The following is a 13,311-nucleotide window of genomic DNA, read 5'->3' on the forward strand; positions in this document are numbered from 1 at the left end:
CAAACGGAAGTATCGCATTTATTCTACAAATTAAATTCGCCACGGTGTAAACAAAAATTTATTCGCGAAAAAACGCGTGGCTTTCTTATTTCTCAGCTGATGGTCATTTTTTCTGTCTATTTATTTATTTAACTATCTATTCCACTAGAAAAATATTTTCGTTGTTTTATATAAGTAGTGTTCTCTAAAAAAAATTATTTACCAATTTTCTTGTTGACAAATAGTGCGTCTAACATTTAAACTGAGAAATGAAAAATTTGCATAAAAATTGCACATTCAAAATATCAGTCTTCTTTCTTTATATTTTTATATATTATAATAATATAAATTATTAAAGTATGACAAATATTAATAAAATAAAAAATATGCTTTTTTCGGGATTTTTTAAAAAAATTTATATATTTATATATATACATATTATTATAATTATAATATTATAATTTATATTATAAATAATCATATATATATTAATAATTTATAATTATTATGAACATATACAAATCATTGAATTAAATATATAAATTTTTTTAAAAAATCCCGAAAAAAAGCATATTTTTTATTTTATTAATATTTGTCATACTTTAATAATTTATATTATTATAATATATAAAAATATAAAGAAAGAAGACTGATATTTTGAATGTGCAATTTTTATGCAAATTTTTCATTTCTCAGTTTAAATGTTAGACGCACTATTTGTCAACAAGAAAATCGGTAAATAATTTTTTTGGTAAATAATTTCGTCCCCGGATGCGTTTCCTCTTGATCTGGCGATTATTGAACAATCGAAAAAGGACTCGCTCTCGCGGAAGGGTTTAGCGGAGACTCGTCTCGTGCCACCACGACGGAAGAAGGCGAAGACGAGCGCGAGAAGTAGGTCGGAGAGAAGCCTCGCTCCTACGTCGGTCGGCCGCTGGTTGAGCGAGTCTCAGTCAGTCTCGCGAGGATATCCCGGGAGTTAACAGGTGTTTGTAGGAGCAGGCCCTCCGTGGAGAGACGTCCGTCTCCTCTGTCTCTTCTTCTCTTTTCTCGTCTCTTCCCTTTCGTCTACCTCGCCAAGAAATCTGACAGTTCGCCGACGAGACGATAATATCGGTGATTTTTCGCCAGGAACATGAGATCCTGAGGAAGAGTCCTCTCGTGTCGTCCTGTCATTTTTGTCCTTTTTTATTTCTCTCGGACGTTGCTAGAGAAGGAGATCCGCAGGAAATATGACGACGATGAGGAGATGTCAGGTAATTTGCATTTTATCAATCAGATTAAATATCCGAATAAAAATCTGCGAGATGATGTGTGTGATTTTTGCAGAAAATTCGCAATTTAAAAGTTCACATCCTGTGGTTTAAGAAGAGCGAATTTTCATTTTTTGACAGGTTCTGCGTTATCATTTTTCCCTCGAGATAAATCAGCGCATTCTTGATTATTAAATATTTATAATATCGACTGTTATTTTACAGCATAAAAATATTACAAAATTTGAACATCATTGGAACTGTCAAAGTAATCACATCATCATGAGAAAATGATACATAATCATCAATAAATAATTTTTATTTTAAAAATAAGAAAATATTAAATATGAAATTAAATATGATAATTAAATCTGCAAAATCTTGATAAATACATAATAAATCAATACCTCTATCCGCGGAAGCAGAAGTGCTTCTCTCACGGTTCAATTAACCGTCCCGCATAATTGCTCCGACAATTATCTATATAATTCCACGGGACATCCAACTTCCACGCGAAAGGATGTTAATGATCTCCCGTTCGATCTCTCTTCCTTCATGAATGGGAGATCCTAAATAAGACCGCCGTAACGCGCCGCGTGATTAATTAAGTCGTAAGAAGTCCTCACGCTTCCGTCAGTTACGTAAATATATACATTATATGCACGCGCCGGCTTATCTCCGTTCACGATCGCGGTGCAATAACGAAGCGTGAACGATTCCGCGGTTAATCTCGATCATCTCGCGCGCGAATAATCGATCGGGCACGCGTCACGAGAGTCGACCTTCGCGAGATCGAAGCCGCGGACATTTCCGAACGAGCGAACCGCAGACAGACAGCTAGACGGACATCGGATGACAAAAAAAAAACTAGATCGGCTTAATTGCCAGGCAATTAATGTCGACTCGCGAATTTTCTGGAGCGGAAACCTCTGGTCTGCGGTATATCATTGTGCATCCACGTATATTTTCCGCCGCACTTTAATGCGTACCGTTCGCTCCGGCGAGGAGAATCAACTGGCCGACATTTCGTGACATGGTACCTAGACAATTAAATTAAATTAAATTAGAATTCCTTGAGCGCGCGGAAAAAATTGTACCGTAAACAATGCAATTTTTTTTTCTTCATTTAATTGTTGCGTTCGATCGGTGAGATTTTTTTAAAAGCTGCCCAATTGAAATTTTATTCCTATCTTCAACCTCAATTTTCTCTCATGTTTATTGATCGTGTCAAGCATCGATGATATTGGCAATTGAAAGGCACTGGCATGGAAATAATCGATCGCCTTGCGTTGGTGTATATACAGAATATCGCAGAATTGTTGACGCACCATCTGCTAATGACAGATTGTTGAAGTCATTTGGAGGTAAAAAGGCTAATTTCAAAATATCGAGGCTGTAACAGTTTTTTTAATTAAAGGCAGGACGTTTAAAGTTGACTAAAAAAATCACAGATTTTTTTTTGCTCAAAAGTATATTCGCACTTTTATATACATATACAATATTCTGAAATGTTGGTCTATTTTTAAATGCTAATATCATTATAAATCGGACTAATTAATCTGTCTTTGCTGACAATACTATATATAATAATAATAATACAAAAATATGAAATATTAACATTAAAACGCATAAAATCTCACATAAGATAGAATATAATTAAATTAATTTTCTCAATCCTTAATCTTAATTTTCTTGTAAGAATTATTTATTAAAACATTTATACCGTAAGAAAGACAACATCTCTGTGAACTATTAATTATCAACTATCAATTATTCTTCTCTTGTATTACAAATTTGATGTGAATTGCTTTGACAGGTCGATGCATCGTTTTAGCGTGAAATTTTGTATTAAAATTTTATAAAATGATGTCGATATTTAAAAATAAATTAATAGATGAAATTTGAGAAATGTGAGCAGAGCCTAATTGGCAAAAACTTGAACGCTTTCCAAACTTATTAAAGTCTCAATATCTCTTGATACTAGGATTTTGATCTCCAACTCGAGACCGTATCATTAGCAGATGGTGCGCCAATTCTATGAATTCTGACACATTGTTTGTACGTATTTACGAGATGGAAGACGTACAGACGTAAAACGCGTGCACGGGGAAAGCATGTCGTTCCATTTCACTTGTCGACGGTCCACGACCACCTTTCACGATTTTATTTCATTTTACTCGCTTTTTGCGCGTGTATAAGCGTGCGATTAGAAAGTATTTTTTTCCACCACTCACGAAACCTTACTGTGCACACACTCGAGTCGTTTTCTCGTTAACGGGAATTTTAAACGGTCATTATTAAAAATATAATAATAATGTTCACAGAAAATTTCAATGACATGTAAATTGAAAATTGAACGCCTGTGTGATTTGTCGATTTTTAAAAGATTCTTTTCTCCCTATATGTCAATAATATGTCTGTGCAATTCTTCGCGAGATACGTATCTCGTTACACTTCTGTCACTTACTTTCGATACGCCGGGATTTTATAACATATAATGAGTCAGCTGCGAATTTAAGTCGACGCGAGATCACGCGATGCGACAGGTGCGCGTAATTCCAATCAGCGTCAGGGTAATCCGTCACGTTTTATAATAGAAAGTAACCCATCGCGTTCGCGAGCGATTACTACATACTACTCCGCTATTTTCTAATCCCGGGAAAGAATGTGCCGGCAATCTCTCTCGGCGAGCTATTAAATTTCTCTCATCGCCGCGGCAATTACCTTGTTCTGATGATGATCTTCAATCTGCTGGATATCGCTCCGGAATATTACGAATATTATCGACCGTCTCCTTTTTTCATTCCGCGTACGACAGTTCATAGCAACGACTTCGTAATCCTCCTGGATGTGTTACGTCACCTCGGCAAAGTACTTCGTCGTAAATGCGACGCGTGCAATTTGCAAACGAATCTCTAGAAACTCGATGTAAGGTCGGCTTTCGAAAACCTTTTCTTAAACTCATTGCACATTCCGGTCGTCTTGCTCTTCGAGCGTGTACGCAACGTGGAATCATCATCACCGACGCGATATCATTAGCTCCGAATGAAGTGCATCATCGCGTCATGTCTGTGCACGAAAATTTGCAAACAATCGAGATTGATCGCAAATTCGAGAAGATTTCGCAATCTTGCATAGATCTGAAGTCAAAGTCTCTTAACTCTTCAATCATTTTCTTCTTTTTTTCGTAAATAAAAAATTAATAATTTTCTTCTTCTTCTTTATCTTCTTCTTCTTTTTTCTTCTTATTTTTATAAATAAAAAAATACGATTTTTTTTTTATGAAAAAAGAAGGAAAAAAGGAAAAAGAGAAAGAGGAAGAAAATGATTAATAATTTCTGTCATACATTTGAGAATTATTGATTAAGATTAATTTATTATGATTAAATCAATTATTATTATGCATTTTTCATGTATTAAAAATATTTTTAATTTAAGTCAATAATCCAGGTAATTCTCGTAAGATTTATTTTATCTGACAGTTGCTGAAGATAATTCGAAAGGATCGTAACATATATTTTAAAATATTTAATATCTAACGATATTTAACAACAAACGGTCTTAATTAGTTTGCTACTCTGTATTTATGATATTCAACATTAATTTAAAAAATCAAATCAACACACAATGATAACTACGCTAAAAAATTAAATAAATTAAATAATAAAATCGCTAAAAAATATAATTTTAGAAACACAGAAATCTGAGAAAAATATTTATATTATATTAAATTCGATTTTTTTCCAGATTATCTCTCTTATATTCTTCGTCGTCTTGACGCTCGGCACGTGCAATGACGAGCTACCTAAGCCGAGCTACACCAGGACGATGTTGAAGGTATCTCGAAGTCTCCCGGGCGAGACGGAAGAGTTACAAGTACGAACGAGCGAGGGCAACTTAGCCACTTTGATCGTCAAGCGACGAGACAAATCGTCCTTGGACGATTCAAAGCTCGCGCCAAAATCTGCGGAATCGAACGTCACCGCGGAGAATAAAAATGATTCGAGTACGCGAAATGAATCGAAACTTAACGACGACAGAAGCGAGATCAGCAAGAAAAACGACGCGCGAAGGCTCGAGGAAGCTCAAGTGGCGCAGATAAAAGCTACAGTTTCCGGATTGTCGAAGGACGAGAAGTCGGACGTCAATCAAACCGCGGCGAAATCGGTGTCCGAGAAGGCTCAACCGATCGGATCGATCGATTACGGGAAATGGACTCCGCTAAACGCGGATGGGAGAGCTCTGAAACAAATAGAACAAATAGAAGAAGAAGAGTATCGAAGTTGGAAACCGTTGCGGACGAATTCAAAGACGATGGAGGAGAGAAGCGACGAAGGTGGAATCGGCACCGGCGCAATTCTGTTCGCCAGAAACTTCCAAGATCGGACCCAGACGAATTTTGATTCACGCGACAGCAGTAAGAACGAGCGATCGCTCTACACCTACGTGCCACGTCCGTCCACGAGAACGAATATCGGGGCGAATCTGTCGAAAAATCGAAGTGGCAAAACTGTACCGGCGGAAGTGATCGTACGATCGGAGATTAACGTGAAGACTACGCCGAAGAGATCGCCTATGTCGCTGGATATCGATGGTACTCCGGTGATCCATGGCACGAGAGTACCTGACGAACCCATCGACAAGGTGCAAACTTGGCGAAACGCTCGGATTATCAATAATAAATTGATAACTTTCGAAGGGAGCACTGTAGGATCCTCCATCGAGCCTTATCCAGATAATGTCGAGAAGAAGCAGAAATTTGATAAGTTCTTCAAAGATATCAATAGAAGGTAAGGACAAAATTGTTTAGATATTAAGGAGAAGATTTTAAAAAGTTATTTATTATTCTAATTATATTTTTCTCTCGTTTCTTTCTTCTTTCTTCTAAGAAAAAAAAGGAAAAGAAGAAGAAAAAGAAGAAGAAGAACATTATTAACTTTTTATTTACGAAAAAAGAAAATAATCAATAAAAAGAGAAATATAATTAGAATGTAATTATATCTTTCCTCTTATTAATAATTTTCTTCTTTTTTTGTAAATAAAAAATTAATAATTTTCTTCTTCTTTTCTTCTTCTTCTCTCTTTCCTTCTTCTTTCATAAATAAAAAAATCGCATTTTTTATTTATGAAATAAGAAGAAAAGACGAAGAAGAAAGAAAAGAAAAAGAAGAAGAAAGAAAAGAAAAAGAAGAAGAAAGAAAAGAAAAAGAAAATAAAAAAAAAGAAGAAGATAAAGAAGAAGAAGAACATTATTAACTTTTTATTTATGAAAAAAGAAAATAATTAATAAAAAAAAATATAATTAGAATGTAATTATATCTTTCCTCTTATTAATAATTTTCTTCTTATTTCGTAAATAAAAAATTAATAATTTTCTTCTTCTTTTCTTCTTCTTCTCTCTTTCCTTCTTCTTTCATAAATAAAAAAATCGCATTTTTTATTTATAAAATAAGAAGAAAAGACGAAGAAGAAAAAATGGTATTTTTTATTTTAAAAAAATTGAAATGATAAATCTACGCGAGCTTTTCTAAGAGGATGCTGCATTCGAATGACGAATTATCCGATCTCCCTAACTTATCAAAATCATTATTCAGTTACTAAAGATACTTTGGAACGTTTTCTTTGATCTCCTTTTTTTCATCAGATATGGACGCAATTACGAGGAAGAGGGCCGTAGCAACGTATACTTCGAGTGGGACCCTAGAAATTACAAGAGCGAAGCTCTGAAAGCCGAGGTGTACGAGCCGCGCAACGATCATTACCGCGCGAGCGTTCACAAGCGAATGCTCCATCCGGATAGCATCGCGACTTATCCCATCTCTCAACGTTACACTCCCGAGAGCCAGACGATCGCGCCCGTAGCCCTGAAACCCGGCGCTCGAGCCCCGGTTCTCCAATACGCTCATCCCGAACTGGGTGTGCAACCCGCCAAGATCCTGAAGAACGAGAAACGCCGGCCCGACAATTTCCCGGAGAGCCAACACTCGTTCACCGAGCAACGTTACAAGAAGAAATACGTGCTGAACGACAAGAGCATCGTCGACAGCTACACGACGAAGAACTACTACCCGAATCAGCACTTCTACGGCCTGAAACGACCGAGCGAGCCGCCGTTCTGGGTGAAGATCTCCGAGAACCTGAAGAATCAGTTCTCCACCGGGGTCGAGAGAGTCTCGCAGTTCACCAGGCCGGTGATCGATCCTTTAGTGGAGGCCACCCACAAGATCTCGCAGAACCTGGGTCTCTCTAACCGGGGCAAGGAGGCCCAGGATAAAATCGACACGATCACTTCCGGGACCAGCATCCTGATACCTGCTCTCGGTCTCGTCGCGTCCGGAGCCGCCCTCGGAATAGGCGCCGTCGCGGTCGGTCGATACCTCGACGTCGACGTCCTGAAACGATCGGGCGTGGACGTCGCCGATCTCGATCTCGAGCACAAGCGAGCCCTGGAAGCTGGAGCATACTTGGCGTCGATCGAGGACGGGAGTTCAAGGTCGAACCAGGCGGCGGCTCCTGCCATGTACGTTTTACGGGACGTCGCTCGGGACAAAGTGGGAGACGAGAATACCGGTTCGGTGGAAAGTGATGGGGTCTTCTTGATCCTGGAGGACGAGGATAAGCGGAATGCCGAGAGGATCGAGAATCGAGAGAGCAGGCAGATGGTGGACGAAGCGGATTATGTCGAGACCAAGGAGCGAAGGAAGAGGAGCCTCGATTATCTGGACGTATTTAAGACGGAGGATGCTGACATGAGAAATCTGGTGCGCAGCAAGCGTTTTCAGAGGAAAGGAGCCGATTCCATCAGCGAGATCGTCGAGATCGACCTGCCTGCTGGTCCGGGTCGCATTGATATCACCGAATTCCTGATCCCGAGGAAGAGGAACGAGGAGAGACATTCGAATGAAAATACCATCCTGAGTGTCGATAATGACGAGGACGAGGTTGGAGAATCTTAAGGTGGACGTGTCGGATCAAAACGCGCTGGAGAGCAACGCGAAAATTGTTGGGGATGTCATCGATAATTTGCAGGATTCGAAAGAGGTTGGTGCACGAAGAGACGATGTCGATGCCGCTTTCCTCGTGCTGGACGACAAATCGCGAATTCTCGGGAGAGATCTCGAGAGGGAAGAGATGAGCATCAGAAAGTTCGATGTGGACTTCTTGAATAAGGATGAAGGAGAGAGGAGGCGAAAACGCAACGTTCAGGAGAGCGATCAGGAGCTCCTGGATGTGTTGCAGAATTTGGAGAATGCGGAAGTCGCCGAAGTTGCTCACATACAGGGCGATTGGACGAACACGCCTTGCGCGAAGAGGATATTTTGCGACGCGTTGCTCCAAAGAGGATCCGACGCCTCGATGCTTATGGAGAAGAAGATGACAGCGTTATTAAGATTGTGAGTACTTTCGACACTATTATTATGTTTCCGTTCTCAACAGAGATAGAAACATTTCTACACGAACATTTTTCACTCGAATTAAAGAGTTTTACAGATAGGTTTAATTATGTGAATTTAATAGATTATTTGAAATTGAAAAACATATTGCATAATGAAAGAAAAAAATTGATGTCGTCATGCAGTGTTGAATTAAATTAATTAAATTAAATTAATACTTTTTTAGAAGATGACAGCGTTATTAAGATTGTGAGTACTTTCGACACTATTATTATGTTTCCGTTCTCAACAGAGATAGAAACATTTCTACACGAACATTTTTCACTCGAATTAAAAAATTTTACAGATAGGTTTAATTATGTGAATTTAATAGATTATTTGAAATTGAAAAACATATTGCATAATGAAAGAAAAAAATTGATGTCGTCACATGCAGTGTTGAATTAAATTAATTATTCACTATTCTTTTATATTCACTTTTTTATTTATTTCAGATTTTCGAGATATTGAATTATTGTCAAATTATATTTTTTACATTATTTTATTTTTAATAATATAATACGATAATTTTCTTTTTTAACAATATTATTTTATATTAATATACAAAATATATTTTAAATATAATATATAAAATATTTTTAAAAAAGAAAATTATATGGTTAGAAATAAAGTGATATAAAAAAAATGAAGAAATTCAATGAGAAAAAATATAATTATCATAAATATTATTATTCTATTTTATATCATTCTAGTTGAAAAAAAATCTGACAATAATAACTGCAATTTTTATTCTTGATTATTAGAAATAATATAATCCTTATGTTGAGACAAGTGTATGACAATTTAGTTTATTGTTTAACGAAGCATATATATGTTCCATTTTTTATTGACATTGCGTTGGCTGAAAACGAATCGGAAGCGTAGCGAAGAAATTTTTGTTGTTTTTTGCAGTTGTTTTTATCCTCAAAAAATCCCATACAGCACAAAATATTTTCTTGAAAAATAAAATAATTCTCGAAAATATTTTTCAAATGTTTCTATGTCCGCTTTTTCGTGTTTAAAAAATATTTTTGAATACAGATTTAAACTAATATTTCAAAAATATGTATCATATATTTAAGAAAATATTATCTGAGCGATAAAAAGAAGAACATTTTTAAAAATATTTTTTAAAATATTCTAAAAAATGTTATTCCAAAAAATTGTTAAATCATTTTAAAATGTTTTTATGCAATATTTTATAGAAATGTTTTTTAGAAATATTTTTTTGGAAACTCATAATATTTTGTGCTGTATGGGATCGTACGAGCGATTGAACTATATCGCGAATTATCGGGATTTCAACGGGCACCGATAACAGCCGGTCGAACGGAACTATAGAGTCTGTGTATAACTTTCTTCCAGCTTTCGCCGGCGACGTCCTACTGACTGATTCGACTTTTACCTCTTAGCACAGTTTCACTGTATGCACATACTGCGCCCTGTCTCCGACATCGTGTCGGGCCACGCGCGATAGCAAAGAATCCTAGAGAGAGTAAGAGAGAGAAAAATGCAGACACACGTTATAGAAAAAGAGAAAAAGCAGGAAAGACGCTATCAGAGAAAACTCTGATCTGTTCAGCCAATTTAATTCACTCAATTGCACATTTGCAATTCTCTCCAATTGGATTAAATTGCTTTTTGATGTAATTATTTGTCGACAGTCTTATTATGTCATAATATATCATGTTATTTCAAATCATTTATTTTATATAATATATAAGATATAATACTTTCTCCATCGCGTTTTGCTATACAAATATTCGTAACACGTTAATGAGTTAATTAATTAGTAAATAATGTATGTATATATGCGTGCACTGAAAAAAAAGTTGTTTACTTGACTAAATCTTTCAATTAAATATTATTTTTATTTTATTAATTGAACATATAAAAATATTTAAAATTAATTAATGAAAGGCTCGTATAAATTAACAAAATTTAAAAAAAGGTAAATATTGTAGGCCAATTAAACTTAAAAATATTTAAATTAAATATAACATAATATAAATTTAACAAAACGTATATTTGACTTAAATACTAATATGTGTTCAATTAATAAAATAGTAATTTAGTTGAAAGGTTTAGTCAAGTTAACAACTTTTTTTTAGTGTATATATGTGTTTTTGTACGATTGCATATTTTTGTACTTAAATTATTTCTACTTTGTTTTCTGCGTTGTAAAAATAGCAAATATTTTTATACAAATCAAATAATTTTTCTGCTCGAGAAAGATCGTATTGACGAGTATATTACTTAAGATAAATTCAAAGTAAAATGAGAGAAATTAAATTCACGCACGTTTCTTATGCGTGAATAGGCTTTTAATGACAAATATATGGCATTTAACGAGCCATTTCCTGCGTCGACAACCATGCGAAACTCCATTATTCAATTCGATTCATTGCAAACACACGTGTCTGACGAGAGAACAACGTTATATCATGTTGTAAGTGTACGCTATTTCCAAGTAAGAATTTTTCACATACGTGACGAGAATTTGTGAGACAAATTGCGTTCTTAAAAATAGCAAAAATTGCGATATATTTCCTTTCATAAATATATATATCAAATTTTTCTGTTAACAATTATTTTTATAACTATTTTGGAATATTTTTCTTTCGAATTTTGTATGAATAATAAAATATATAATTGCTAGATTTATTTTAATAATTATTTAATTAATGTGTCTTCAAGCGCGGGGTACTTTTGAATCACCCTGTATTCTTTAATTAGCACGCCATAATATATATATATATCAAATTTTTCTGTTAACAATTATTTTTACATAAATATATTTCTGTAAAATTTTTAGATTTCTTTGGAATATTTTTCTTCCGAATTTTGTATAAGTAATAAGATATATATATATATAATTGCTAGATTTATTAAAATAATTATTTAATTAATGTTTTCAAGCGCGGCGTACTTTTGAATCACCCTGTATTCTTTAATTAGCACGCTAATAATATCAAATTTTTCTGTTAACAATCATTTTTACATAAATATATTTCTGAAAAATTTTCAGATTTCTTTGGAATATTTTTCTTCCGAATTTTGTATGAGTAATAATATGTAAATATATAATATACACAATAATTTGTATGAGTAAAACTAATTATTTAATTAATGTCTTCAAGCGCGGCGTACTTTTGAATCACTCTGTATTTTTTAATTAGTACGCCGTAAGGAAAGCGAGTTAATTGGAGCGAACGATCGTTAATGGAACGCGATAAGAAATGCCGATGGATTAAAGAATTCGCGATCTAGTGCACACACTTAATTAACGATTAGTCCCGCGCGCGGTGTCGATCATTTGTCGAAGTGTGTCTCCAACTTTCTAACGATCCTATCGCTACTCTGTATCTAATCGTTTACATGTGCTTGCAGAATTCAGCCTGGGGCAGCTGTCCAAGTGTCCAGTCACTTCGAGGAGGTCATGAATGCTGTCAGAAGGCACGATTGTTCCGTCTTTTTGTGCCCGCAGGCGAGACCCGGCAATATATTCCTTTAGACACACGCGACTACAATTTTTTTCATCATAGTTTTAATAATAGTTACTTCGTGAACATTTCAATTCACAAAACTGATCGAGAAACATGTAACGAAATATTTTTGTATAATTATATCAACGAGTTCTCCGAGTTCTTCAACTATGTTCGACAGTCGAAAACGAGGATCCTTTATGCGCAATTAATTTAAATGTAATTGTGTTCAAAGATGCCGATATTTTAAAATAAATGAAGGATTAACGCGTTCTCTGTCTAGAATTCGCGAAAGAAAAATTGTCATGTGTAAAAAATTATTTTTGAATAATTTTTAGAATTGTTGCGATTAAAAACTTGGTGAATAATTGCGTTTTTTTTTCTACAAACACATCGAGTCGGCACACAGCCACAACTGTACATACTTGCCACCGAGGCGATTTTATTTAAAACGCACACATACTTGTAATTTAGATGATTAAGCATAGAATTTAGGAGGGAGAAAGAGAAAGAGAGAATGAAAGATTGGCGGAATAATAATTTGCAATTGTTAATAATAATTGCAATTTTCCTCTGCACCCTTCGAATGTTTATCACATATCTCATAGTATACTTTCTATAAATCTTATAATTATCATAATAATTCTTTTTATATTTTAATTATTTTACTTTAATTTCTTTAAATTTGCAATTTAATATTTTATAGTTATTAAATATTTTATTAGAAAAAGATTTTTCTAATATTATTATATAATTGAAAAATAATAAAATATTTTATAGTTTATAAGAAAAATATTAAATTGCAAATTTCAAGAAATTAAAATAAAATAATTAACATATCAAAGGAATAATTCCTTTGATAAACATTCTCGCCTATCGCCATCATTTTCTCTCACATTTCTAATTCCGTCCGAATAAATTATTTCGTACGTAATTCAATTCGACGCGCTGAGATCGCAGAAGTGAATAAAACCTTACACGCGAATCTTAATGATTCGTAGATAGAGTCATCGTTCTAATCGGTGCGTCTGTCACGAAAATATATTTATTTCTGTATTTTTCTACGCGTAGGATCTAGTATCGATGAATAAACGATATTTTTTACAACACATGTCTTACCATATGTATTTCTTGAGCCTGGCCTCAATCTTGCTTTAGTGA

The 13,311-nt window shown here is 34.7% G+C and overlaps 2 protein-coding genes across 5 annotated transcripts in view; one reads left to right on the forward strand and one right to left on the reverse strand.

The window, feature by feature from the left end:
* Positions 1 to 13,311, reverse strand: part of LOC114931983 (uncharacterized) — a 114,642-nt gene that overhangs the window by 56,378 nt on the left and 44,953 nt on the right. The gene's annotated exons all lie outside the window — the stretch shown is intronic.
* On the forward strand, positions 865 to 13,259 carry LOC114931982 (uncharacterized). Its single transcript, XM_029304145.2, is given in 5 exon segments — positions 865 to 1,235; positions 4,980 to 6,022; positions 6,877 to 8,167; positions 8,169 to 8,626; positions 12,056 to 13,259. Coding segments are annotated over 5 exon segments (2,940 nt in total). The 5' UTR covers positions 865 to 1,211; the 3' UTR covers positions 12,180 to 13,259.

Source organism: Nylanderia fulva, unplaced genomic scaffold (assembly GCF_048542155.1).
Source record: "Nylanderia fulva isolate GAGA-0341 unplaced genomic scaffold, ASM4854215v1 Scaffold10, whole genome shotgun sequence".
In the NCBI taxonomy this organism is placed as follows: Eukaryota; Metazoa; Arthropoda; class Insecta; order Hymenoptera; family Formicidae; genus Nylanderia; species Nylanderia fulva.